Below are 26,962 nucleotides of genomic sequence, written 5' to 3' on the forward strand. Positions count from 1 at the left end.
AGATTGCTTAAATTTATATTTATTTAATAAATACATTTTTTATGTATTATATTTTATATAAATTTTATGTGAACATCATATTTTATTTGGAATTGTCTAGTTAACTTTTTTGGCAGATTTATATTTTAAAAGAAATTAAACAGTTTCGTCCATTAATTTGACGAATAAATATAATTATATTTAAATAAAATTAAAATTTCTTTCGTAGCTGGACTAATTAAGTGAATCCACGTCAGTAATTTATATCGGACCAGATGCCTTCTATATTTTACAAAAAATATGTCTAGAAACAAAAGATAAATTTATTTTACCTATTAATTTTTAATATTTATTCTAATATTCTCTCTTGTAAATAACAATTCTATTTTTTTTTAAAAACTCGCCAATTACCATTAAATAATAAAATATTGATCAAATATCGTAAATGAAGTTAACTTCTTTTTTTTTTCTCAAAAAGAAAATACTAGCCGTCAAGAGTTTTTTTTTTGTTTTTCGCTTTAGCTACCGTTAATGGTTTATTTTTGCCGTTGGTAGCCATTTTTTTATTACTTTAGAATACAATAAATAGCCGACTCCTTTTCATCTTTTTTGTTTTTGTTGGTAACTCTATCGACGAGGCGCATCAATTCCAATATAAATACAAATTAAGAATCAGAGATAGATCAAGACCTTTTAAGACTGAAGATGAAATCGTTTATAGGTTATATTTTTCTTTTGATATCTTATTACAGCGATCGTCTTTCTTTATAAAAGTTTGTTATCCTTTCTAAATGAAAGGTTTTTTTATGAAGGATTGGTGAGTTTAGTGAGTTTGGTGAGTTTTCTGTTAGACAGAAAAGAATTGGATCTTATTTTGATAGAGCAGTTATGCAATTTTAATTTTAATTTTATAAGTCGATCTGCGAATTAAGATTTTACATCTTATTTCATGTTAGATCATTAGAAACTGTTATACCCTTTTTAAATTCTTACACTTGTAACTGCTTGATATTAATAAAAGATTATTTGATTGTTAAAAGAAAATGTTAACTTCTCAAAATCTTAAAAAAAATTAGTGATGTATTGAAAGCTAATGAATAATAAATTGATTTTTTTATCATTTTTCAATCACAACCATTTTTTTAGTTTCATCTCAATTTCAATAGCCATTATCAATTGTAGGGGGCTCAGTCTAATTCGGTTCGATGTGCATATTTTTAAAACTAAACCAAACTATTTTATAAAATTTAAAATCAAATTTCACTAATTTTATTCAATTTGTCCTGAAATGTATGATTTCTTTTCAATTATATCCAATTACACAATTTGTCCTGAAAAGTTTGGTTTTAAATTTCCAACTAAGTAATTTTGATTTAATTTAAATATAATTATAAAGAGTGGTATGTCATATAATATCCAACTAAGTAATTTTGCTCATGTGGCACCTACGTTGCGCTGATGTGGTATGTCATACATCAGCGCCACATAAGAAAAATTGTGTAATTGGATATAATTGAAAAGAAATCATACATTTCAGGACAAATTGAATAAAATTAAAAACTTGAACTTTTGTGAAACTTTCATAAAAGTTTTGGCCTTTTTAATCATTTGGTCTAAATATAATGATTATTGGTAGTGATTTAACATCAATTTATGATAAAAGTGTTAATAAATAACCAATGAGTTATATCTCAAATATTATAAGAGTTTGATACCAATATGTTAGGTCGTGATTTAATTTCTCCCACAAGTACTCCCTTTCTACTTTTATATATAAAAGGGTTAATTCCATAAAAAATCGCGACCTTTACACGAATTTTTATTTTAATCACGACTTTTAAAAGTTGTCATATATTACCACGACCTTTCATTTTTTTTCAAATCTCTCACCAAATCAATTTTTTGTGTATTTTTGATGACGTGGCCAACATAATCCGGCAGATTTGAAAAAAAAAATGAAAGGTAAAATTCACCGGAAAAAATAATCGGTGATAGATTTGAAAAAAAATGAAAGCTCATGATTTTTTATGGCAATTTTTAAAAGTCGTGATTAAAATGAAATTTGTGTAAAGGTCGTGACTTTTTATGGAATTAACCCTATATAAAAAGTTAATTAATAAAATTCATCTATTATATAAAAATAAAAAAAGGTGGACGGTGGTTTTCCAGTTCGGTTTGATTCATCGAGTCTTAAAACTGAAACAAAACCGAAAACTGCAATTTTTAAAAATTATTAACCAAACCAAATTATTTTAACCACTTTAATCAATCAACTCTCAATTCTAGTTCACTTCCATTTTACAGTTTGATCCAGTTTTTTCTCATTCTTATCAATTGTATAACAATTCAAGGGAGATGTATGCCATATTGCCAATAATATGGAAGCTACAAATTGAGCAAAACAAAATGATGATACTAATTGTTTCAAGCAGAGTGACTAAACTACAAATATTACACATATGAGCGGTGCTCTCGTCAAAATCCAAAGCAAGCCTAGCGAGAGCACCGTTTATATGTGTAATATTTGCAGCTTATTAACTCGGCTGGGAAAAATTAATATCATCGTATTGTTTTGCTCAATTTGTATTTTCTAGTATTCAAAATTGTACCCATATATATATTGTCATTATTATATAAGAAAAAATCAAAAAAGGTGGATGTTTGATTTGGTTCACCGAGGGCTAAAACTAAAAAAAAACTAACCGTATTTAAAAAAAATTATAAATTAAAATGAATAATTTTAAACACTTTAACCAAACAACTTTAAATTTTAGTTCAGTTCGATTTTGCAATTTGATTCAATTTTTCCTCCTCTTAATAAACTATATCACAATTTAAATGAAAAGTGTGCAACGGTACATAAGCTACAAATTGAGTAAAACAAAATGATGATATTAATTTTTGCCAGCTGAGTGAATACGCTGCAAACATTACACATATAAGCGGTGCTCTCACCAAAATCTAAAGCAAGTCTAGCGAGAGCACCGCTTATATGTGTAATGTTTGCAGCTTATTCACTCGGCTGGAAAAAAATTAATATCATCATTTTATTTTGCTCAATCTGTATTTTCTAGTATTCAAAGGTGTACCCATATGTATATTGTCATTATTATAAAAGAAAAAATCAAAAAGGTGGATGTTTGATTTTGCGGTTTGATTTGATTCCCCGAGGGCTAAAACTAAACCAGAACGAAAAACCATAATTTTTAAAAATTATAAACCAAACTGAATCATTTTAAGCACTTTAACCAATCAACTCTCAATTTTGTTTCGGTTCGATTTTGCATTTTAATTCAATTTTTCCTCACTCTATTCAAATGTATCACAATTTAAGTAAAAAGTGTGCCAACAATATATTGAGCAAAATAAAATGATGATATAAACGGTGCTGTCGCCAAAATTCAAAGCAAACCAGTTTCAATTCTTTGTGCCAAAACCAAAAAGAGCTGGGACGATGATTTGAGTTTTAAAGACAATACCGCTTACATGTATAATGTTTGCAACTTATTCATTTAGCTGCCAAAAATTAATATCATCATTTTGTTTTGTTCAATTTGTATTTTTTTAGTATATGCATTTTGTTATCAAACTCTACATAGAAAATATATGTATTTATTTGTTTGTTTTTCATGAACCAAAAACAAATTGGATAACCATCAATTTTGTTGCTGTCCCTATTTTGTATATTTGTACAACTCTTTTAGAAATTGTTCATATCGTTTGAATTGAAGAAAATAAAATAAAACAAACCTAAGAGCGCATCATTTCATATAAAATATTTGTTTTTTTCTTTTTAAATTCTTATTTTTAATTCACTTCATAAATAGATATACATAGTAATATAATTTATGCCGACAATTTTATACTATTATTTATACTTTTGTTCTTCATGAACCAAAATAAATAAATTGGATAACTATCAATACTATTGCCACCCCTATTGGAATATATCTCCTTCTCCTATTATGATTAAAGGTTCATATCCTTAGAAGTTTTTATTCGATTAGAACTATTCTAGTTATATATATATATATATATATATATATATGCTTGTAATCAATCTATCATCATTCGATTCAATAATATATTTTCTCTTCTCTAATTATTTCACATGGTATCAGAGCAAAATTGATCCTTGATCTCCGCACATATCTTACTATTTTAGGGAGGTGATTTTGGTTATTTTTTAACCAAAATCACCTCACACCCCTTTTAGATTTTTCATTTTTTTTAAATTATATATTACTGTTTTTCTTTTTTTTGTTTTAATTTTTCTACTCTATATGGACAAGAAAGATGTCGCCGCTGCCATACTCGCCGCCTCCATACTCGCCGCCACCAAACTTCAAGTTTTCGATGATTATTTTTTTCATATGGTACTAGTTTATTGTTATTTTCTATTTTTTTTTTCAATTTTTCTACTCTATATGGAAAAGGAAGATGTCGTCGCCGCCGCCATACTCGCCGCCGCCGCCATACTCGCCGCCGCCGCCGCACTTCAAGTCTCCATGTTATCTTCACCCTTCGAATCACTCGGGTCTTAAAATTAGCCCGGTGGCTCAGAAAGGCAAAAACTACGAAGAATGTTCTTCGTCCAAATTATTGATTGGGACCGATGCAAGTCTTTAAACTGCAAATATTGAAGGAGACCATCAAGTTTTAAAACTGAAAATTATTAATTGGGACCGACGCCATTTGTATATTTTTGTGTCACCCTTTACGAAATTAATTATTATTTTCAATAGAAACAAATATATGAAACCTTCTAATTTAAGTTTACTGAAAATTTAATCCAAGTATATTTCAAAGGCTAGATCCATTTTAAAGTCTTTAAACTTTTATTTTTTGATTCATCAAATCCTTCAACTTTTATTTGTCTTTCTCTAATCCTTAAACTTTTATTTTTTGGTTCATCGGGTCCCTCAACTTCTATTTGACTTTTTTCAGATCCTTAAACTTTTATTTTTTGGTTCATTAAATCCTTAAATAAAAATCCATATAAGGACCCAATGAATTAAAAAATAAACAAGGGATTTAAAAAAGACAAACAAAAATTGAAGGAGATGATGAACCAAAAAATGAAAGTTTAAAAACCCGAAGAAATCAAATAAAAATTAAGAGATCTAATGAATTAAAAATATATAGCTTAAGAACCTTGAAACAGATTTAGCCTATTTCAAAATGAAGCAACTTGTGATTTTACATATGTAAATTAGTGGTGCACGTGATCTTCTCGGTTTACTATGCGCCTTCAAAAGTTTCTCTAGTAATTTTTGAATTTCTGTTTATTTATATCTAATGTTAGGTTGAATGTGATGTTTTTAATTATTTTGACTCTCGATTTATTCAAATGTTATTTCAAGTTATATTGATATAATTTAACTCTTGACAAAAAAAATCGGTCAATATGAAATTAAATATTCATTTTAATTCAATTTATAATAAATGTAAAAGTTCAACTTTATTATACTACTCACTCCATCCAAATTGATATACATTTTTTATTCTAAATAATAGATACTCAATTATTATTTAAATAAAGAAAATTCAAAAAACTCTCTTTGAATTTTTTACTCTCCCTTTTCTTTAGAAAAAAAAAATTTATTCTATTTTTATTTTTATTTTTTAGAGGGTGGGAGAAGGTGATTTTTCAATTTTAATCGGAAAATCATCTTCTCTCCGTCCATAATAGTACTTATTTTATGATTTTTACTTTTTAATTCAATAAATTTTTTTATTAGAAAATTTATCTATCAGTTTAAATTTTATCATGTTTGAATAAAATTTTATGGTCTCATTTTCAGTTTGTAATTTAATTTCTTAGATCATTTAAGGATTTTTAATGTTTATCTGGACTTTGGATTCAAGTTTTTGTAGGCAGGGACGAAGCCATGATTTATTTTTAGAGGGGTAAAAGAGAAGATATTAGATAGTTTGAGGGGCAAAAATATTTAAAGAAAAAAATTAAAGGGTCAAAAAAGCTAAAAAAACAAAAATTATTGAGGATGAAAAAGTTAAGAATAAAAATTTGGAGGGGCTAATGCCATTACTACCCCCAGCGGTCCCCGCCCTTGCTTGTAGATTTGATTTTTTTGAAAGTTTATCGATCTAATTTTAAAATCTTATTGAAGATGACGATCGAAAAATACTAAATTTGAACGGATTATCGGTTTAATCAGAAAAGAACTAAATTGAAATATCCCATCCAATGACACTTTATTCATCGGTTGAGTTAATTTTTCGGGATCCATGTCTAGATTGTTCTTGCTTTTGATTAATTTGTATTGCTTATCAGTTGTTGCTTATTATTTGGTAGTCATATGGAAAATTAAATAATAAAAGAATGAATAATAATTAAAAAAATTCTATCGCATTATTGGCTTGTTATAAAAATGATGTGGTGCAAAAATTGTATGGAATAAACACCAATGGAGTGGCTCACAACAGTTCCACGTATAATTTTATTTTAAGGCAATCGACCACTACCACCAAATAAGACCCATTTTCTTTGCTTTGCTTGGAGCTATCAATCACATATGGTGAATCTTCATTTCCTTGTCTTATATTTTTTTTAAGCAAAATGTTTTATATACACACACTTTTGATTGTTTTGACATATACAATTTTTAAAAAATTAAACAATTTAATCCATTAATTGTATAAATTTGAATAAATATATTCAGTATGTTTGATTGATCCAAATAGAATATATATATATATATATATATATATATATATATATATATATATATATATATATATATATATATATATATATATATATATGATGAACCGCTATATATATATTTTTTAAATAAAATATGTCAAAATAATCAAAATTTTAGATATGTAAAATCATTTTTCTTTTTTTATTGTATGAGGTTTAATGATCACTTACTAGATAACAAGGAGTTGCCCATTCTCTATATCTACCGTAAAAATAATAAACTCTCGTATATAAATAGATGAGTATCGTATGAGTGTCAAAAATTTGAACTCGAAACCTCGAAAATTCACAAATTCTCATAAAATGAGAATACGGGTCCCACTATAATTAAACAAAGAAAAAGTATAACATGTTTTCTTCACGAAATTGCCATCAAAGTTTGCTTGCATTATCATTTACACTCAACAACACTAAAAGGCTTAACCAATTATGCAACACACATTCACAGGGACGCTAACTGAGACTTTTATGAACCCACGCACCTTAACCATACACCACAAAATCTGATCCACAAGACTTTTCCAACTCCATTAACTACAGCCACTAATTCTAATTCTTACTCACATATATTGCTTTCTGAAACCAACTGGGATTGCTTTTTCTATGTCATTTCTTCAATGTCTATCCTCCCCCATCACAAGTACCTTACAAGGTCTCCAACCCATCTTTCCAGTTACCGTGATCCATGCCTCCTCCGCACGCGACTGATATGTTCAGCCATGAAAACTGCCAATTCGAAGCCGAAACCAACCCAATTAGCTATGGAACCTAAGCTTGTAAGTACTTCAAATTTAGTCACACCCATTGGCAATCCTGTGCTCAATGACCCTAGTCTGCAATCAACATGGTCTCACCGCGCATTGGTAGCAACTGGGTGCACCACTGTTCTTATTTCCCTAGCCAAGGCTATAGTTGCTGCAGCCGGTTCAGATGCATGGCTTCAAACCATGTTAGCAGGCTATGTTGGCTACCTTTTCGCTGACCTTGGCTCTGGTGTTTACCACTGGGGAATAGATAACTATGGTGATGCATCAACACCGATTTTCGGTGCTCAAATTGATGCATTTCAAGGTCATCATAAGTGGCCATGGACGATCACTAGACGTCAATTTGCCAACAACTTACATGCCCTAGCAAAGGTGGTAGCACTTTTTGTGTTGCCAGTAGACTTATTCTGCAACGGCCCAGTAATCCACGGTTTTGTTAGTGTGGGCGCTGGCTGTATAATGTTCAGCCAGCAGTTTCATGCTTGGGCTCACGGCACCAAGAGCAAGCTGCCACCGCCAGTGGTGGCATTGCAGGATGCAGGTTTGCTAGTTTCACGCTCACAACATTCTGCACATCATAGGCAACCCTATAACAACAATTACTGCATAGTAAGTGGAGTTTGTAATGAGTTTTTGGATAACCAGAAGGTGTTCGAGGCCCTAGAAATGGTTTTGTTTTTTCAGCTTGGGGTGAGACCTAGGTCTTGGAGTGAGCCTACTTCTGACTGGATTGAAGAGGTTGAAACCTCTTCACATGTTACAGCACAATAGTTTTTCTGTTTTAAGTACATATAATAGTTTTTTTTATAATCGCTAAACGTGGCAATGTGTATAGGATTGTGAAAAGACGCATCATTGTTTCTCATTTTTTTAGTCTTTCCCGTGACCAAATTATTTTAATAAGATCATGTTGGTAAACAGCAGATTTGAGTACTTAGTAGCAAAGACTTTTTTTATCTGCTTTCTTAAAGAATTAATAAAATTGTGCAACTATGTATAATTCCTTAAAGAAGGCCACTTGCTCCTTAGATAAGAATGATCCTCTGTTCTACAGATAAAACACAAATGTAGAGATTTGCTAATTTCTATTTACTTTAAATGGCATGATTCATAGGAAAATTCCTAATTCAGAGGAGACCTGTGCAAGCCTGCATGAACATTAATGAGCTAAATAACCTTTTCGATTCATTGGATCAATTTTGCAGCAATCCAACATTCTAACAAAACCCTCAGCCATGGCCATTGTATTAAAATATTTCCTCAAAACTAGGGGAAGTAAAAAGGGAAGCCTCAAAGATATAAAGCACGGTAAGTTCAAATAAGTGGATTTGCACCAAACAAATATTAATGACTATCAGACATGAGAAAAGAGAAGGGAATCAAATAAGAGGCACTTATTCTAGGGGAGTCTAGGTAACGTCAAAAATTCAAAAGTTTACACCGATGATAATGGGAAGTGATTCTTTTAGATTTACTTGTGAGGTTTGCAATCTGAAATCATTCTATACTGCTACTTTTAATTCTATGGAGTGAAAATATCTTTCGCACCTTGTGTTTTTCCGGGTACAAATACAGTTTGTATATGAGCCTTCCATGTTACATATCAGCCCCCTACTGAAGAAGATATGGAGGACACACAAGGAAACCAGTAGCGGCGTTTTCCATCTCTGTGCCCATCATCAATCATCGCAAGACCCTCCTGCAAAAACATTATTGATTCATATAATGCCACAATACTTTTGCTCAGGATGCATGAAAAGGGATTGAAGAAAACAGAACTTACATCTAATAGAGTATCAAGAGCATCAATAGCACGGCCAGATGTCCAAGAAAGTCGCCTCTCAACCTCATCAACAGTCACAAAGCCTTGAGCCTGAAAGAACATATTGGTTGAAACACAATTTAAATAGTTATTTCATTGAGGATGACATTTCAACACATTATGAAGCACAAACGAGAAGAACCTGAGCCAGCTCTAAGATTTCATTATGGTCTTTGTTTAATTCAGTTGGAACAGATCGAATAAGCTTTCTTTTTCCAACAGAAATCACCTCAAAACCGCTCCCTAGTATCTGAGAATGGTCAGTATGATTTGATTTATTAAAATTTAAATGAGCACCTCATCAATAAAGCACTTTATAGTTACTTCAGTTATGACAAAATTATACTTCATCCATCTGAAGAATATCCATAACAGCCTTAATTACAAACCTTAAGCTTACTTATGGCACGCAAGCAGTCATCCTCAGAAACTGCTTCTCGGTCACTCTTTCGTTTCTGGCGAAGTAGAGTGCAAAGTTCCTGCAGGTTGATCAAACCTCCATTGTGGAGTCTTGTTGCCAAGCATATCTCAACAATTTGTACGCCTGTCTAGTCAAATAAATGCACACCATAAGCATTTCTATCACATGAATAACAATAAGTTGAGGATCCAAGTCAAATGGAATTACAGATACATTTTAAACATTCACAGAGCAACAAACTAAAGCACGAGAGTTAAAGAAGAAATGCACAAACCAAGTTCATAATAGAAATCGCCAATCCCTAGCAGCTCCGCCCAAAAACCTTTATTAGAGGCCAAAGGATCCACTCCCACTTTAGCACACATGTCATGAAATTGAGCTCTAAAAGTCGGGTTCTTTCGAATATCATTCTGCAGCAAACACATTTTATCAATCTTCAACAATAGAATATAGCATAATCCCATTTCAACCACGAATTTTTGCAAATAGGGTATTGATCAAAATAGTAAGGACGTGATAAGCAAAGAATAAAAAGTAAAAAAGTAGAGTAAGGAACCTTATGTTTACGGGCAAAATCTTGAAGCTGAGAGCGAAAAGTGGAGAGCTGTTCTTTCATAAGATCAGTTCTTAACTTGGCTACATTTTCACCCAGTAATCTGTATTGATCCTGAAAACACACCCAATTAAATAATACTAAAAAATTAGCACAAGAATTAAGCTAACAAAGGATATGAAACAAACCCTAGCAGCAGCAGCGGTTTGTAACCCGCCAATTCCAGGTCTCCTTCTCATTCTCTTACAATAAAGATCGATGCTTTTTACTTTTCTGGTGAAGATGATTTAAATTTATGTTTATTAAAAATCTGAAAATTTCTATGTTATATTCATATACTTATTAATGTAATAAGTGAACATGGAATCGGAGTGGCGCAGCGGAAGCGTGGTGGGCCCATAACCCACAGGTCCCAGGATCGAAACCTGGCTCCGATATATTTTTTTTTCTTCTTTTTGTAGTCTTACATTTTCAATGATAATAATATACATTATTTTTAGAATTAATTACCAGAAACTCCTTGAAATTAAATCAAACTAACTAAATTCTTTCTTATATTTAAAGAAATTATTTTCCAAATACCTATTTTTAGCAAAGTATTTACATCATTTTTACCCATCTTTTTTTCTTATCCAAGGCTATCTAATTCGCCAACTTATTTACCAAAATACCCACTATATAAAAAAGTCTTATCTCATTTTAGATTAAACTTTTACATAGCCACCTTTCTCTCTCTTCTCTCTCAAAGTTCTCTCTTATTTTCTTTTTATTTTCTTCTTCTTTTTCATTTGATTTTCAGTTTATCTCCTCCGATTACTTTTCCGTTCGTCTTTCTGGTCGCGCTTCCGTTCGTCTACTTCCGATGGATTTCTCGTCGTTTTTCCGTTCGTCTTTTCCGTTCGCGCTATGGATTTCTCGACTCGTTTTTAAATTTGTGTAATTTTTTAGATTTCTTTAATGATTTAAATATTTTATAAATTAATAATTATAGATCTATAATTTTTTGTTTATAAAATTGTTATATTATTCATAAAATTATTTATTTTGTCTTCTCTTATTCATAGATTTGTTTATTGCTACTAATTTTGGAAAGAAAATATTGATTTATGGTGCATTTGTAATAATTTTATAATATATTTACATTTTATGTATTTTTGGTGTATAAATAGTGTATTTCTACCGTTTTTTTGTATATTTATAGTGCATTTACAGTGTTTATGGTATATTTGCAGTGTTTATGGTGTATTTGCAGTGTTTCATGGTTAAACCACAAAAAACACTACAAAATTCCATAAATACACTACTTATACACTGTTTATACACTATTTATACACTACTTATACACTATATATACACTAATTTTACACTATATAAACACCATAAAAACACTATATATACACTACTGTTAAACTATAAAAAATAAAATAAAAAATTTCAGGAAAAAAATCTAAAAAAAATAAAAACTAACACTATATATACACTAATCTTACACTATATAAAAAAACTGCCGGTCGATTTGGTTAGTTCGGTCGATCGAACCGAAAAAACCGAAAACCGAAATTGAAAACCGAAAAAGGTATTTATGAAATAAAAAAAAGGTATTTTTCATAAATAAAAAACGTCATAAAAGAAAAGTCAAAACTTGCAATGTAAAGTTGCAAATAAACTGCCAAAACATATATTTTGGGAAATTACCACATATTTAAAACTTCGAAATTTCTCATCCATCAATTATAAAATAAAAAAAGAAAAAAAAACTCTCATTCATTTGTTAATTTTTGTTAGTTGACTAAAAAATCTTATAACAAAAAATGAAATGAAATTTAATTTATGTATCTATTTTCTTTTATAAAAGTATATATATATATCGTAATTGTTTTTAAATATATAGTTTATAATTATTTAAAAAAGTTAAAATTTATTTATAATTGTTATTTTATTTATTTTATCACATTCTTTAATACTTATGATTATCACCTAAAATGTATTATTATTATTAGTAACACTAATTTTTTATTTCTCCAAAATTTATTATAAAAATTATATTCATATTCATATGCATATACAAATACAAATATATATTTATTTTTATGAATATTTTTAAAAAATAAGTATAATAAATATTATTATAATTACTTTCTAAATTGAGTTAAATGCAAATAATTCAAAACTTTTAGCGCTTTAGTTGTGATTTTGAGGTTGTGGCAAATTTATCATTAACTTTCGTAAATTTTGCAATTTAAAATATCGAACAAATGACAGTAATATTGTGTTGTAAAAATAGGGTTAGTTACAGATATATACATAAAAATAGAATTTATTTCATGCGGTACGTTCCCTTCTATACTAAATAACATGCGATACATTTTCTAACCAAAATATTACATTTTGTACGTACTATGTGTTGAGAATAAACCCAACTTGTAGTAATCCGGAAGTCGGATGTCGATCCCACGGAGACAAGAGGTTTAAAGTGAATGAAATTGACTTTGATTTTCAATTCGGAAAGCAAACGAGTAATTGGATTTTTGATTAATAACTACGGAACTAAATTTAAGCAATCACTAATTAGACTAAGAAGCAATTAAAAATTAAACAACTAATTGATTAAAGGATTAAAAACAATAATTAAAAGCGCCTAAGGGTTGCTAATCATGCCAACGAGATTCCTAGGTAATAGGTCGGGTATACGGGTATTGGTTCGGGTCGAGCCATTCTAAGGTATCTAAATCCGCTCTCTCGAGCCGGAAGTTGAAGAACCGACAATTGATTAATGAGTCGAAATCCAACTCACTCTCGTGCAATTGGATGTCGACTACAACAATCAATCCGATTAATCCGCAAACTCAAACAACCGCTAAATCCCTAAATCACTCTCGTGCATTAGGTCTTAAACTTATGCTCAACTAGGTCTATTTTATTAGCTTAACTCTCGCCCTCACTAATCAAACACAAATCATAAATTAAGAAACTAACTTAATCTAAGCATTAAGATCATTAAACACAACAAAACCCTAACCCATACAACCCTAACCAATCATCTAGCAATCATATATAGCAATCATAAACAACCCCTAGACTAGGAGTTTAACTACTCATAACTAACCTAACATTAACTACTAAGCAACAATTAATCAACATAATAAGGATTAGAGTAAATACCTTAAGTGAGAAAGGAATCAATAACATAAACAAGATAATGAAGATAGAAACTCAAAAGCTTGCATTAATGGAGATGAAACCCGAACTATAAAATCTGTAAATTAAATGAAGAACACCAAGAACTATGAAGATCTTATTCTAAAAGTAGAGAGCAAAAGGAATAATATTGATCGATTCAAAGTTGTTGTTTACCAAAGTGAATGATTCTTGACCTAAAAGATAATGTGTCTTATATAGTCTGGATAAAAAGGGAAATAAAAACATCCTAGTACAAGAGGTGTTGGGCTAAAAGAGGAAGTGGGCCACTTAAAGCTCTTTGTTCAAAACAGATTTCGTCTTCACCTTTTTCCCATGTCTTGGTCGAGAAGCTCATTTAAGTTGAGCTTCTCGATCGAGAAGCTCCTTTGATAAACCTTCGTGCAAAATCATCCTTCATGTCTTGGTCGAGAAGCTCATGTCTTGGTCGAGACATGTGTTAAATTACACATGTCTCTTTTGCTTCTCAGCTTCTCTTTTGCTCATGAACTTCTCTTCCAAGACATGCTTTAAAAACTTGATTTCTCTTTAACTCTTTGCTTTAGCTTCCGACTTTGATATTTCTTTAATTCTTCACTCTTTTTAGCCCAAATAGTTCCGCAAACACTCCAAATCACCTGAAACGCCAACACACATAATAAGGTATCGAAACACCTAAAAACACATGTCAAAACGTAATAAAGTGATGCAAAAACTATCTAAATATTAGGAGTATTCTACTCCTATCACTATGCGTCAGCAGGGCTGATGCTACTGACGCATGAACATGTGCACCAGCTATGCTGGTGCTCATGCTCCACTAACCCGCAGGTGACGCGCGGGTCAACTATCTTTTTTTTTTAATTATCAAATCAAATAAAACTTACTTATATAGTATGTAAATTTTACCTCACATTTAAAACAAATGGTTTATCTATTTTTTTCATCTTATCTATTTATTTATTTATTTAATATTTCAATTTTAAAATACTAATATTTTAATGAATTTCAAAATACAAATATTTATTTACTTATTTAATATTAATATTAATTTTATATATAAATATAATAAATTTTAAAAATATAAAATGTACAACAAATTTTTTTCCCGTCTCATAAAATAGAACAAAAGACACGTTTTTTATCATATAAAAATAGAAAAAATAGCCACATTTATTATGAATTAAAAATAAAATTATCAAAGTACACTCATGATTCTATTATGTATAAATTATGTATCTATTAAGTATATCTAAAACTATATATATCATGTATAAATGATATATTAACGATTTATCTATTTAGTACATTTTAAAAATATATTTATTATGTATAAGTTATGTATTAGATATGTATTAGAAATGTACTAAATATATATCGGAAGTGTATCAAATATGTATAATAAATATATTAGTAATACATGTATTAAAATTTTCGATAAGGTTTTTAGATGTATAAAAATATTAGTAATACAACTTAAACAAATGCATAAAAAAATAAGAAAAAGGTTCCGAACAATGAATATGTATCAAATATGTATCAGAAGTGTATCAAATATGTATCGGAGATACATCAATTTTTTTTTTCAAATACCTTTTGTATGCATCAAATAAACATCGGTTGATTCAATTTAATTGATAAAAATAAGAAATGACAATTTAAAAATTTAATTAATTTAATTAATTAAACTTCAATTTACTATATCTAATTCATTTTTTAATCCAATTTTTTTTTTAAAAACTGGTATTTTTAATTAATTCAATTATTGTATTTCTTAAATAAAATTAAAATTAATATTTTTAAAATTTATTTAGAACATATTATTTTTTGAAATTATCTTAGAGAGGAAATATTATTGTTTTTAATATATTTAATAAAATAAAAAATACATTTAATGTGCTTTGAATTGTTCAAATTGAATAATTCAAAAGAACAGACACTACTGACCCGCGCAACACGTGCGGGTCAGCTGATAGTACACCAACTTTGCTGGTGCACTAGACAAAATCTGACGCGCGCTAACGCTAGAAAAAAAGTATTTGATGTAACATTTCACGTGAGAATAGTACCAATGTAACTTTTGGGGGAAAAAGTACATATGAGAATTGGATCTAAAAAAGCCTACAACTGTAATTATTCCGTAAAAATATCGTTGTTTTAGAAGTATTGTAATAATACCACATCACCAATGAACTATACCTCAAATGATATAAGTGCTGAGCAGCAAACTGTTAAATTGTGGGTTCAAATTTTTCCATAAACATTCTCCCTCCCAATTATTAAAAATAATAATAAAAAAATTACATTAGTATATGACTTTACCGTTGACTTTTTTATACATTGAATCATTCTTTTAAAAACCGGACCGGACCGGCCGGTCAGACCGGTTGAACTGCAAACCAGTCAGTAGTCCGGTTTGAAACTGCAAAAAACCGAATTTTTTGGTTGGATCGTGTTGGACCAGATTGAACCAGTAAAAAATCGGGTGTTGAACCGGATTGAACCGGTAAAAAACAACTGACCCATAATTTATTTCAATTTTTTTTAAATTTATTAAACAGGTTGAACTGATCATTGAACCGGTTCAACCGAAAACCGGTGGTCTCAACGGTCCGGCCACCGGTTCGGTTTTTAAAACACTGCATTAAACTGCAAAAATTACAAATGTTAGCGATAAATTTATTAAAATTTAAAAGTTGCAAAGCGCTAAACATTGGATAATGGATATCATCTGCCATTTACTCTTTTAAATTTCATATTTACCAAATATATTTAATTTGATTGTCCTGGTGTGCCTTATCATTATTAACTTAATAGATATGCAAATCAAGAATCATAAAGTTTTGACTTATTAAATCAAAATCAAAGTTGAAATACAAATAATTTTTTTAAATAATGATTGAAATGAGATACTGCAAATATGCAAAAATCTAAATTTGCTTCAATATCTGAAGTATTGCTCAATTTAGTCCTTTCTGTTCAGGTGAATGTTAAGCACAGACAAATATTTGCCATTTCTATCACACGAAGAAAATGTCACATTTCAATTTTTTTCCATACAGAAACAAAGAAGTGGGATTTGGAAACCCCACTCTCTCTGATCGACACGGAAACAAACACATCGACATCTTGACGGTAATAATCTCTGTATTTCAAAATGAACCATGATTAGAATGGTTCAGCAAGGTCTTATACATTGTATTTCACTGTACTCAAAGATCTAATTGATCTGACAAGTATAAATAAATGTAGTTGTATCTTGTGTATTTCATCCGCTAGTCGGATGTGACAAAAAGTATCGACGAAAAAATTTCTCATTTTTCTACTGCTAGATGATTAGCCTGAAAATCCTATCTCATGCTGATATTCCTGTAGCTTCTTTTGGTATTAGGAATAGTAAGGCAACTGGAATGTAAGTGCAAAGGACTTGGATGACAATGCCTGAAACAAGGTTGTCAAATGAACCTGATGAGAGGTTGAGAAATGAAGCTAGTCCTGCACCAGTGAACGATCCTAGAGTCGAACCCAAGTTGTTGATTGACATAAAGAGGGCAAATAGAGTTCCCTCGATTCCCGGTGGACATAACTGGCCTGATAAAATCAGGAACGGCATGAACCTGCAGATACAAGGTAAGAATAGTAACAACATGGTGTAAATTTGTTTCAGTGCAATTATACATGTGGATTTTGTTGCGTGGAAATGGAAATGCTGAAACGGAAAATGCGAACAATATTTTCTACATGATTATGTTATACATATAGAGTTTCAGAGCTTCAGAAGTGTTTTCAAAAACGAAAATTGAAACTTCAAAAAGTAGGACTTGACAGGTTTCCGCACAATATAGCATGTGGATTATGCAAATGCGCAAGTCACATGGAAATTAGTTTGATATTGATCCTTCAAAAATCATCAATGGAAGAAAAAAGGAACTTGGCAATAGTTAAACCTACTTGAATTGATTGATTGCATCAGCAAGGGCAGACCCACAAAGGACCATGATCTTATCTGAAATTCCATAGGCTAGATGCATTCGGGACACTAAAACTATATCTAGGAGGCTCGTGAGAGACAACCCAATATGAGCACACCTGTAAAGCAGAATAAAGCAGAGTCAAGGAAATCAATTTGAGAAATAAGGGGCATATTTGACGGGAAAAATTATGCAATATGAAGTGCTTACAAGAGAATTTTCCGTAGCTTCATGGTCTTCAAATAGTTATTGTAAATAAATGTCCCCAGCATGAGTCCTAACCATCCAACAACACGTGCAGTCCCCAGAAAAGATGCATCCAAGTTCAATGACTCGGTTTGGTAATAGAAAATAACCGTGGAGAGGTTTGGAACAGTGACATGTGCTAAGAAAAACCAAGCCATCGGTCTGGTCTTCCCAAGACCAAGGTAAAAAGCAAAAACAACCATGATTAGAAGAAATAACTAATGCAGCCGAAAGTATAATGGAAGCAAATTAAAAATTTCAAATCGGTTTAGACACCTAGTATAGCCAATTCTATAGTATAATTAAAACAGTTAAGCCGGATGAAAAATTAAGCCGCAAGCTGATCAAATATTTTGAAGATTAACTACCATCATCTTATTGAATGAAAATCAAAATCTTATTGATGGCCTAAAAATAGCAAGAACCTTAAAGATGTCACATCACATTTGACTTGATGACATTAATTTGTTTTAGGACCGAATCACCATGCAACTTGAAATCTTTCAGCACTTACCTCAAGATAATTGGCTGCCTAAAAGCACGTAACAAACTGTAACTGGCTGCTTTCAGGGACTGCAACCAACCAATTGGTAAAGAATTTCCCTTCCCATTATGTGATTTAGAACTATTATCTATCCTTTTCACATTAATCTTTTGGCTCTTCTTTCTTCTTGAAGTACTTCTCTGTGGCTGCTTCGATAAGAAACTATCTTCATCTAAAAGTACATCATTCCCATTCTCAAGATATGAGCTTCTTGTAGAACTTGCAAACTCAGGCAGCGCTTGACTGCCTACAGAATTCTCCTTAACCAAACCACATGATAATAACTGGATGGCTGGAAGTACAGAGAAAAGGAGAAAAATGGTATCTATCTGTAAGTTGTTTAACGCATATCCTCCTAACAAATTGCCACATACTCCACCCAAAGCCATGGAAAACCAAGATATAGATTGGAGATCTCCTGCAAATGAGGCCCTGTTTATTGGCAGCTGTAAGTATGTCATATTCTTAAGAAAACAAACTAAACAATGTAATTCAGTACACAGTCAGTAAGACTATGCTATATTGGTAATTCACTATATCAATATTTGGTATTCAATATTGGTAGCCGTCTACTTAGTTGGAAAGTTTAGTATCACAATTGATAAGGAAAAACTCTTTTACTGCAGTCCCATTTCATATTCACTGCACTTAAAACTTTATGGTTTCCAAGCTAATTACTCTATCAGGACTGGGCATGAATATGGAAATGGAGAAATACTAGACATGTTCACATACATACCGTTCAAACCTCACTGCCTCAGCAATCATCGCATCTACCACTACATCTGCCATGGCGGAGCCCAAGTTTTGCACTGTCAAGAAGATTAAGATGTGCCCTTTGGAACTTCTTAGTGCTGAACTTATGCCTAGAATAGGCCATGGAACTAAAGAGAGGATAGTAGCAATTACTAGGTAGGGTATCCTTTTTCTTCCCTTAATTGGTATGCAGTCAGACACAATTCTGCAAGCCACAAACAAATTAAGAATCAATAACTAGAAACTGGAAATTGAAGAAGATAAAAAGGACAGCTTTCTTATTTTAATCTCTCCGCACCTACAACATGAGCAATTAAACTGGTACAGCTATATTCATAAGCATATTTGATAAAATAATCAAGTGTAACATGATCATGCCATAAAAAAAATTCTAAATGTGCATTATTTAATTGTTTTGAACTTGAGCTATTTAAGAACCTCAAAAACATGAGACATAAATTCTAATGTGCCATAAAAATTCGTTTCTGCTACTAAGATTTCATTAAAGAAAGATGCAAAGTTTTATCCCAACATAGTTATGAAATGGAAGTTGGAGTCTTCCAGCTCTATTAGATTTGTAATTCCACTCAAAACCTCATGATTCATGACATATAAACTTAATATAAGTTTGTGGTCTCATACTAGCAGCACAATATAAGAACCACAAATGCAGAAGTGTTGTTCATACAGCAGGCCTGTGAGTCAAATAGCAAGGTGCTATATTACAAAAGATACTCCACTGCAAGGATGAAATGCACAGATGAAGCTTCATGGTTTCTCTATATGAGTAAATGTTGATATAAGAAAGAACCATACCCGTATAATGGTTTTATGCTCCATGGGAAAAATGCTACTGAAGACACAAATTGGGAGGCTGAAGGTGACAACTTAAGCCTATCTTTTAGGTGGTAGGAAACGGCTGTCCATACAAAAGATCTGAAACCCTACAATTGCATTTCAAAAATAATCAAATAAAGACTGGTGAAAGGACTTTCAATATAAGATGAAAAAAAATACAGATCAGTTTCTGATTACCACATATTAGACCAAACAATACAATATCAATCCCGCAGAAAACAACCAGAAACTTTAGATTGTTTTAAACTTCCGAAACTAACGTACTCTAGTCTAAACTACAAGCTAATAGCCTGCCAACTATAAAAGATCAAGTAGGAGGAGGATAAGCTGGCAGAAAAGAGACCATTAGTATGATAAACTGAGTTTGCTTCATAACAAAGCCACCACTCATCTACAGGGAATCTTTGGAGTCCTAAATCATACTTAAGGAATTATAAAAATAAGTAACATGCATGAGCATGATCAACAATGAATAACAGTTCTTTTCTAAGTCCTTTTTGAAGTAGAAAACCTCGAAACATACTAAATCGCTTTAGAATTAAACGAAAAATCCATATCAGAAATATCACAATCACACAAGTTTTACATTTTTGTAAGAAATTAAACTAGGAGTTAACATGATCATTGTTTCCAAGAATGAATACCAGTGCTTTTCTATGTTCTTTTAAAGTAGATTACATGGCAAATATACGAAATCGCTCTAGAATTATAAAAACCCAAATTGATAATATCACAATCACAATTTACAATAATGTAAGAAATTAAACTAAGAGTTACAACACTAATATACACCATCATATGTATACCATGTTTATATCAATAATCAACTTGGCTAATCTTCCAAAACCCAGAAACCTATACCCCGATTTACATTGTTCAAAAAGGAAAAAAAAAACAATTATTCAAAATAAAAATAAAAAACAGATTAAATATCTAAAATTTGATAATGAATAAAATTGAATCTAACAAACAAATTCATATCTGGAAATAGGATGGAGAAAGAAAAGAAATTAAACCTGATTGAAGTAAATCAAGCAAATGAGCCATAAAAATGGAGCTCCAAAAGATTTTTTCATCACTTTGAACCATCCTATCATTTTCTTTTGATCATTAACACAAATAACTGAACACAAATAAAAAACAACAAATAAATTTAAATTTTGTAGAGCAGATATAAGCAATTAGCAGCAAAAAATTTGCAATTTTATTTCTGTTATGTGCTCTGCTTATGTTTTTTTATTTCCGAAACTGTCTCTGCTTCAACCGTATATTTGGACTCCTTTTTTCTGTTTTGACTTAGATATCCCTACTAATTAGTGCGTGGTACGTACTATGGACATGGGTTATTTCGTCATTTCGAGGATTTGTAACTCATCGAGCTGCTGGCGTGTAAACTTATATACGTATTTTCGACCTACCAAATCTTGACAAGTCAGATTTTGAGGCCCACTAAATTAACAAGACAGTATCCATGTCACAATGATGAGTTAACACTGGTAATGGTAATGACTTAAGTGGCAATTTGCCCCCTCAATTTGCAAGTAATGTACAATTTGCATATAAATTAATTTTATGAACAAATTAATCATGAATTTGTTAGATGGGTAATTAACTCCATTTCGGTAATTTGCTCTCTCAACTTGTAAGCTAATTGTTTTCTAAATTAGCAATTTGCCCCCTCAACTTGTAAATTAATTTGCACAAATCGAATTAACTAATATAATTATCAAGTTCGTGACTAATTTACCCACAAAATTAATTTATGTGCAAATTATTTATTGCTTACAAGTTGAGAGGGCAAATTGCCATTTGAATCCACTAGTAATTAACAAACTAATTAAAGTTTTTAATTGTGTAATACTCGACATTTTAAAAATATAATTGTAATTTGTAATATTTGGATTTTTTAATAATTAGAGATTACAGATTTAAAGTAAAAATTTAATGTTTTAAACTATTTAAATTCAAATGATGATTTAAATGGCAGAATATAAATTTGAGTTTGGTATTATGATCTAAAACGTTCAATCTTTTATCATTTTAATTAGTTTTTATAATTTTAAAATAATTTGAATTTTTTATATTTTAAATAGAGCAAGTAAAATGTGTTTTTTTTACTATGGTTGTTCTATTGAACATATATATATATATACTCATTTAGATTTTTGTTATAAATAAAAAAAATCAGTTGTTTAATTTAAATTATTCATATTTTTTTAATACTTTAAAGAAAGTGAACGATTGTGGAAAAAATTGAACCCACAATCTAGCAGATTGCTACCTAGTGCCATGTAAAAAAATAACACATGTACATTATAACCACATATGCAAAAATAGTAGTATATTTTATCTCAATCTCTATAGCTAAATTATATTTAAAATCAATAGAAGAACTTTTTGGTTAAATTAATTGACATGATAGCCATCATTATTGAAGGCTTTCATAATCAGAAAAGGAATTGGTACTATTAAATGGTGTGGTAAGCAGAGATTCTTCAAATTTAAAATAATTAATTCTGAAAATATGTATTTTTTTCATTTTATTAGCAATATTTATATTTTAAATATTAAAAATAACTAGAAAACAACATATTCTTCTGAATATATTTTTTTATAATTTTTAACATCTATATCAACTTCAAGGTACTTATCTGCAAATGATTTGGATAAATTAAAAACTATATTTTAATCTAACTTTCTTTATCTCATTAGTTGATATTAGCATAAATTATGTGATTCAATATGCTTACAACATGAAGTTGTTTCTGATCCAAAAGAAAACTTTCATTCATGTTCCAAAGCTAATACTCAGCTTTCAGAAGAAGCAATGATATCAATATTCAATAAGCTCATTCAATATGTTCAGCAAGAAGAGAAGAAGAAAAAAATTACTATACGAATCATCGGTTCGACGGCAACCCTACAATCTCTTCCGATTATATGTGTACCGAACACAACGATCTTTGCTAAACATGCACATGAATAAAATAAAGTATGCGGTATGGATTCATAATATGCTTATACTGGTACAATTTCCAGAATCAAGAATACAGTTTGGCTTTCATTGATTTCTGCATATAATATTCTGTGAAACAACTATTCCATTTTCTGATATATATGAATTTATAATCTATAACTAATAACAGCACAAACAAACTACTTACCTACTCTCGACGTTGCACGTAAATATCTAACTGCACAAGTTTATGGAAAACATGAACTGCCTGTTCCACAACTTTGAAGTAATATGTAGGCAATTAGATGCAGTAAGTAGGTAGACTTGCAGGGCGGTAGACAAATGGTTTGACGGTGTGAGAAAAACCTGACGGACGATTATAACTGAACTTCACTCCGGTGCTTCCATTACCCAATTGGGTGCAGTGCTCATGGAAACTGCTGATAGGTCTCGACAAGCATGCATCCCAACGGTCACTTTCAGGCATCGTCTCTGCCACGGTATAAATTCCTTTGGCATTTGTAAATGCTTGGTAATTTAGAACTTCCCCACCTTTTGTTATGCAAAGAACAGCTACTTCAGCACCTGAACCAAAAAAACAAATCCAACCATCAGATTTCACCACTCTTTGAATAAGAAAGACATACTGCATGTACATCGATTTGCTTCAAAATTATGTAACACACGAAACAAAAACTCTCGAATGAAAAATGTCGAACAGAAGATGCTGAAATGACAATTAATTTTGAAAATAATTTATATATAGGGAGAAGCTTCAGATTTTCATAAGCATTTCCAGAAACAGACACAAAATGCCAAACTAGAAGTCGAAAATTTTCTGTGCAACATAACTTCAAAATTTCAATTCTCATCTCAGGCAGCAGTTGGATAAGTTTGAATCGCTATAAATCTGACTTCCAACTTCACAAAAGTAAAGCCATTGAGAATCTATCCTGCTTTCCTAGTGCATTAAATACATGGAAGCTATAGCCCGCTGTCATAATCAAGTCATCAGGGCTCCATAGCTATGTACCACATAGCTAAAGAATGTAAAATCCACTCGGCAAGGCTATATGAAACACTAAATATAATGATAAACTTCAAGATCAGCTTGATTGCACTGTAAACTACAAGAGAATGGTCACAACTTCCCTAATGATACAAATTTTTTCAATAAATTCAAATGCTGAAGACTTTCTGCCAGTGCCAAATGAAGTTCCGGAATTATACAATTTAATGGAATCTAAACTTGAGTAAGAACTATACTTTTTTGTTCCTTTTTCTATACAATATATATATATATATATATATATATATATATATATATATATATTTTCCGGGAGAAGCTTCTAAAGGTATCATTAGAATATGTATGCATTTGCAGATTGGGTAGTTAAACTAGCAAACAAGCTATGTAACACATAAATGTAAATGCTGAAATAGATAGACCGATTTTTCAGAAGAATGTGTTTAAAATATGGTTTTTGTGTTTTCAAAACTTTTCTAAAAACGGAAATAAAATGCCGAATATTAGAACTCTAAAAATTTCTGTGCAACATAGCGAACAAAAATTCAATCATCTTCCTTGAAGAAGTTATTCAAATGCATTAAAGTAAAGCAGTCTAATAAGATTGATATATTTTAAACCTCGCATTTTGTAAAAAGGGAAATTACAAATGCCATGCTCAGCTCTAGGTTAGAATTTCTCCTCAGCGCAACTAAAAAGTTCGTTACGCCTCAGCCTTCTATACAGTGTTGTCTACTTGTGATTGCACCAATCAATTTTCAACAAAACCTTGAAATATTAAACCATGCCAAATAAATTGAAAAAGATAAAGAAAGATATTCAATTTCATACTAGCAAAGTCGCTGAACTTATTCGGGTGAAAACTTCAACAGGAGCTGAAAAATGGAAAGCATCATTCTATTTTCTACAATTTTTTGAAAAGTAAATTCCGCGCAAAAAGATAGAAATAATGGCAGAGAAAGCTCTATATAATTTTCATCCTAGCAGTGTGATTCCACCAAGCCCACCAGTAACTTCTACATATTACAGCTCATGCACTTTAAAATCTTGCTAGCAATGACCATATGCAGATTGCTCTGACGACATTTTGACCATTAAAAAATATGTTACAACATCATATACGAACCTCAAATCCCATTGAAGACAGTACAATTTCCTAAAACTTCAACTCCTGATCATGAATGCAAATAGGGAAAGTAATCAAGTCGAGTCGAAATATTGTCAAACTCGAAGTCGACCCAACTCTTAAAATTTGAAACTCCAAATTTGGTCAGCTTTAGTTAAAAAGCTCGATCTTGGTAAAATAATTGAGAATCAAGATGGATTCAGTTATTTATGTAAAATTTAATATATAAATAAAGATATTATTGCAAATGTATAAAGGATAAAAAAAAAGGCAAATAAACAAAAACTTGATTAGGCTTGTGAGGCGATTGAGTTAAGTATCTTAACATTTCAAACTCAATTCGATAAATGGCTTGAGTAGCTCCAAACTCGAAGTTGACTCCATTAACATCGAGTGTATTTCAAATATTTTCGAATCAATTCTGAATTATTTACGATTTAACTCGACTCAATCACAAACAAAAGACACAGGAAAGCAGGTAAGGTAACTACAAACATCCAAAACAACAAACCGCAGTCTCATAAATTCAAGACAACAATAAAAGGAAATTAGAAACAAGTAATTTATGAAACCCATAAGAACCCATCAACCAACAAATACAATTAATCACTACAGCAACTGACCCAGTAAAATCCAAAGACTATCAGAATACGAATAAAAAGAAGAGAGATGACCTTCTAAGACATGATCTTCAGGGCCGATTGATGAATCACCACACACATCACAAACAACTCTCCCATGAATTTCACCAGTCCAAGCTTTCACACTCGACACCAGCACCATCATCATTATTACTAAACAACCCATCTTCATCATCACCCGATCATTCTTTGTCGGTGACTGGAACAGTAACTCCATGGTCAAATTATTAATATTATTATCTTCTGAGGTTACAAATATATAGATACTCGGTCAGCACCAGTATCTTTGTTCCAGTGGATGAAAGAAAAATCAATTTTCATTTCCTTCAAGTAAAAGCACGCAATAAATTCTATTCCACAAAACGACGGGTCGTTTAGGGTAAACTAAGTTGCTGTCGGTCGAGGCAAGTAAACAAGCAACCGGTTAATTGGAAAAGATTTATGGTAAACAACCATTCATTTTTATAGTTGAAAAAAGGTTCATTTCCCCCCTCAATTTGGTATAGAATTTCAATGAAGAATAAGTTTATAATTTTAGACAACAATGCTCACAAATTGATTAATTTAGCATGGCAAATAATAATTGGAGCAATTGGAACCAAAGTGTCAACAAACTATTGAACTTTGAAGGGTCAAAATGTTTACTGTGAGGATTTTTTTATTTAAAACGTTGGGTTTTTTGTTTCAAACTACGAACTTAGTGTTGTTTGATGTTTAGTTTTAAGTTGAAGGGTCAAAATGTTTAAAGTTGCTTGATCTCGTCTCAGGTTTGAATATATGTAAAAAATTAAATTATGAGTAATCAAATGAAATTGAAATAAAAAGAATTTAGTAAAGCATAGGCACAACATCTGAAACAAGATGATGGCATTCTCATTATCAAATTAACTGGATTGTCTATATAACACTGCTTTACGTGCAGCTACTATCTTCTCAAGCATGCCAATTCTATCTTTAAGCTTCTTTATTGCTGGCTGATCCAACAATGAATTACCACTCTTTCCTTCTTTATTCCCAGTTTCTACTCTGCTCTCATTTGCCTCCTCAGCTTCTTGCTTCACTTTTACTGTACCAGTTTCCACAGTTTTTGGAGCTGAAGCTTCTTCTACTTCAAAATCATGCGGAGTCTCGGAAGCTTGTAATATTTCATCATTATCTTCACCTGACAATGAACCATTCCGTGATTTACCTGATCGGCAGGATGCATATATGCTATTACCATCTTGTCCGGCCTCAGCGGGTTCATCAATGTTCAAACTTTCGTCAAACGTTAGATCCACAGCAAATGGAACATCATGATCATCACTTAAAGATGCACCTACTGCATTTTTGCTATCAGGATGGTCTTCATCCTTACCGGCTGCTTCAGGATACTGAAAATCTACATCTAA

General features: G+C 31.0%; 4 protein-coding genes and 1 non-coding gene across 5 annotated transcripts; 2 read left to right on the plus strand and 3 right to left on the minus strand.

The window, feature by feature from the left end:
* Window positions 1-7,050: 7,050 nt before the first annotated feature.
* Window positions 7,051-8,406, plus strand: LOC126669293 (fatty acid desaturase 4, chloroplastic). Its single transcript, XM_050362734.2, has one exon. The coding sequence runs from the start codon at window positions 7,324-7,326 to the stop codon at window positions 8,242-8,244; it is 921 nt and encodes a 306-aa protein (XP_050218691.1). The 5' UTR covers window positions 7,051-7,323; the 3' UTR covers window positions 8,245-8,406.
* A 376-nt stretch (window positions 8,407-8,782) lies between these two features.
* LOC126669294 (vacuolar protein sorting-associated protein 22 homolog 1-like) lies at window positions 8,783-10,555 on the minus strand. Its single transcript, XM_050362735.1, has 7 exons — window positions 10,458-10,555; window positions 10,273-10,383; window positions 9,991-10,126; window positions 9,685-9,839; window positions 9,438-9,545; window positions 9,257-9,346; window positions 8,783-9,172 (listed from the first exon to the last, which is right to left on the minus strand). Exons 1-7 carry the CDS (start codon window positions 10,506-10,508, stop codon window positions 9,077-9,079), a joined length of 747 nt encoding a protein of 248 aa, XP_050218692.1. The 5' UTR covers window positions 10,509-10,555; the 3' UTR covers window positions 8,783-9,076.
* Window positions 10,556-10,634: 79 nt separating this feature from the next.
* TRNAM-CAU (transfer RNA methionine (anticodon CAU)) lies at window positions 10,635-10,706 on the plus strand. Its single transcript has one exon. It is a non-coding gene; the product is annotated as a tRNA-Met (tRNA).
* Window positions 10,707-16,575: 5,869 nt separating this feature from the next.
* LOC126670068 (probable folate-biopterin transporter 4) lies at window positions 16,576-21,094 on the minus strand. Its single transcript, XM_050363724.2, has 7 exons — window positions 20,838-21,094; window positions 19,780-19,907; window positions 18,947-19,168; window positions 18,178-18,639; window positions 17,628-17,825; window positions 17,398-17,535; window positions 16,576-17,063 (listed from the first exon to the last, which is right to left on the minus strand). Exons 1-7 carry the CDS (start codon window positions 20,916-20,918, stop codon window positions 16,802-16,804), a joined length of 1,491 nt encoding a protein of 496 aa, XP_050219681.1. The 5' UTR covers window positions 20,919-21,094; the 3' UTR covers window positions 16,576-16,801.
* Window positions 21,095-22,804: 1,710 nt separating this feature from the next.
* LOC126670653 (uncharacterized) lies at window positions 22,805-25,873 on the minus strand. Its single transcript, XM_050364429.2, has 2 exons — window positions 25,605-25,873; window positions 22,805-23,362 (listed from the first exon to the last, which is right to left on the minus strand). Exons 1-2 carry the CDS (start codon window positions 25,786-25,788, stop codon window positions 23,079-23,081), a joined length of 468 nt encoding a protein of 155 aa, XP_050220386.1. The 5' UTR covers window positions 25,789-25,873; the 3' UTR covers window positions 22,805-23,078.
* Window positions 25,874-26,962: the final 1,089 nt, after the last annotated feature.

The sequence above is a fragment of the Mercurialis annua genome, linkage group LG2 (assembly GCF_937616625.2).
Source record: "Mercurialis annua linkage group LG2, ddMerAnnu1.2, whole genome shotgun sequence".
NCBI classification, from domain to species: domain Eukaryota; kingdom Viridiplantae; phylum Streptophyta; class Magnoliopsida; order Malpighiales; family Euphorbiaceae; genus Mercurialis; species Mercurialis annua.

Bases quoted from the DNA above. Each gene is read 5' to 3' on its own strand.
- LOC126670653 (XM_050364429.2), bottom strand. From the start codon at position 25,788: ATGGAGTTACTGTTCCAGTCACCGACAAAGAATGATCGGGTGATGATG. The intron at 23,363-25,604 runs GTCATCTCTCTT...TTTTTGGTTCAG, and splicing joins TGAAGATCATGTCTTAGAAG to GTGCTGAAGTAGCTGTTCTT.
- LOC126670068 (XM_050363724.2), bottom strand. From the start codon at position 20,918: ATGATAGGATGGTTCAAAGTGATGAAAAAATCTTTTGGAGCTCCATTT. The intron at 19,169-19,779 runs GTATGGTTCTTT...TGTGGCTTGCAG, and splicing joins AGCATAAAACCATTATACGG to AATTGTGTCTGACTGCATAC. The intron at 17,064-17,397 runs GTAGGTTTAACT...TTGTATCTGCAG, and splicing joins GATGCAATCAATCAATTCAA to GTTCATGCCGTTCCTGATTT.
- LOC126669293 (XM_050362734.2), top strand. From the start codon at position 7,324: ATGTCTATCCTCCCCCATCACAAGTACCTTACAAGGTCTCCAACCCAT.
- LOC126669294 (XM_050362735.1), bottom strand. From the start codon at position 10,508: ATGAGAAGGAGACCTGGAATTGGCGGGTTACAAACCGCTGCTGCTGCT. The intron at 9,546-9,684 runs GTTTGTAATTAA...GACCATTCTCAG, and splicing joins GTGCCATAAGTAAGCTTAAG to ATACTAGGGAGCGGTTTTGA. The intron at 9,173-9,256 runs GTAAGTTCTGTT...ATGTTTTTGCAG, and splicing joins CTCTTGATACTCTATTAGAT to GAGGGTCTTGCGATGATTGA.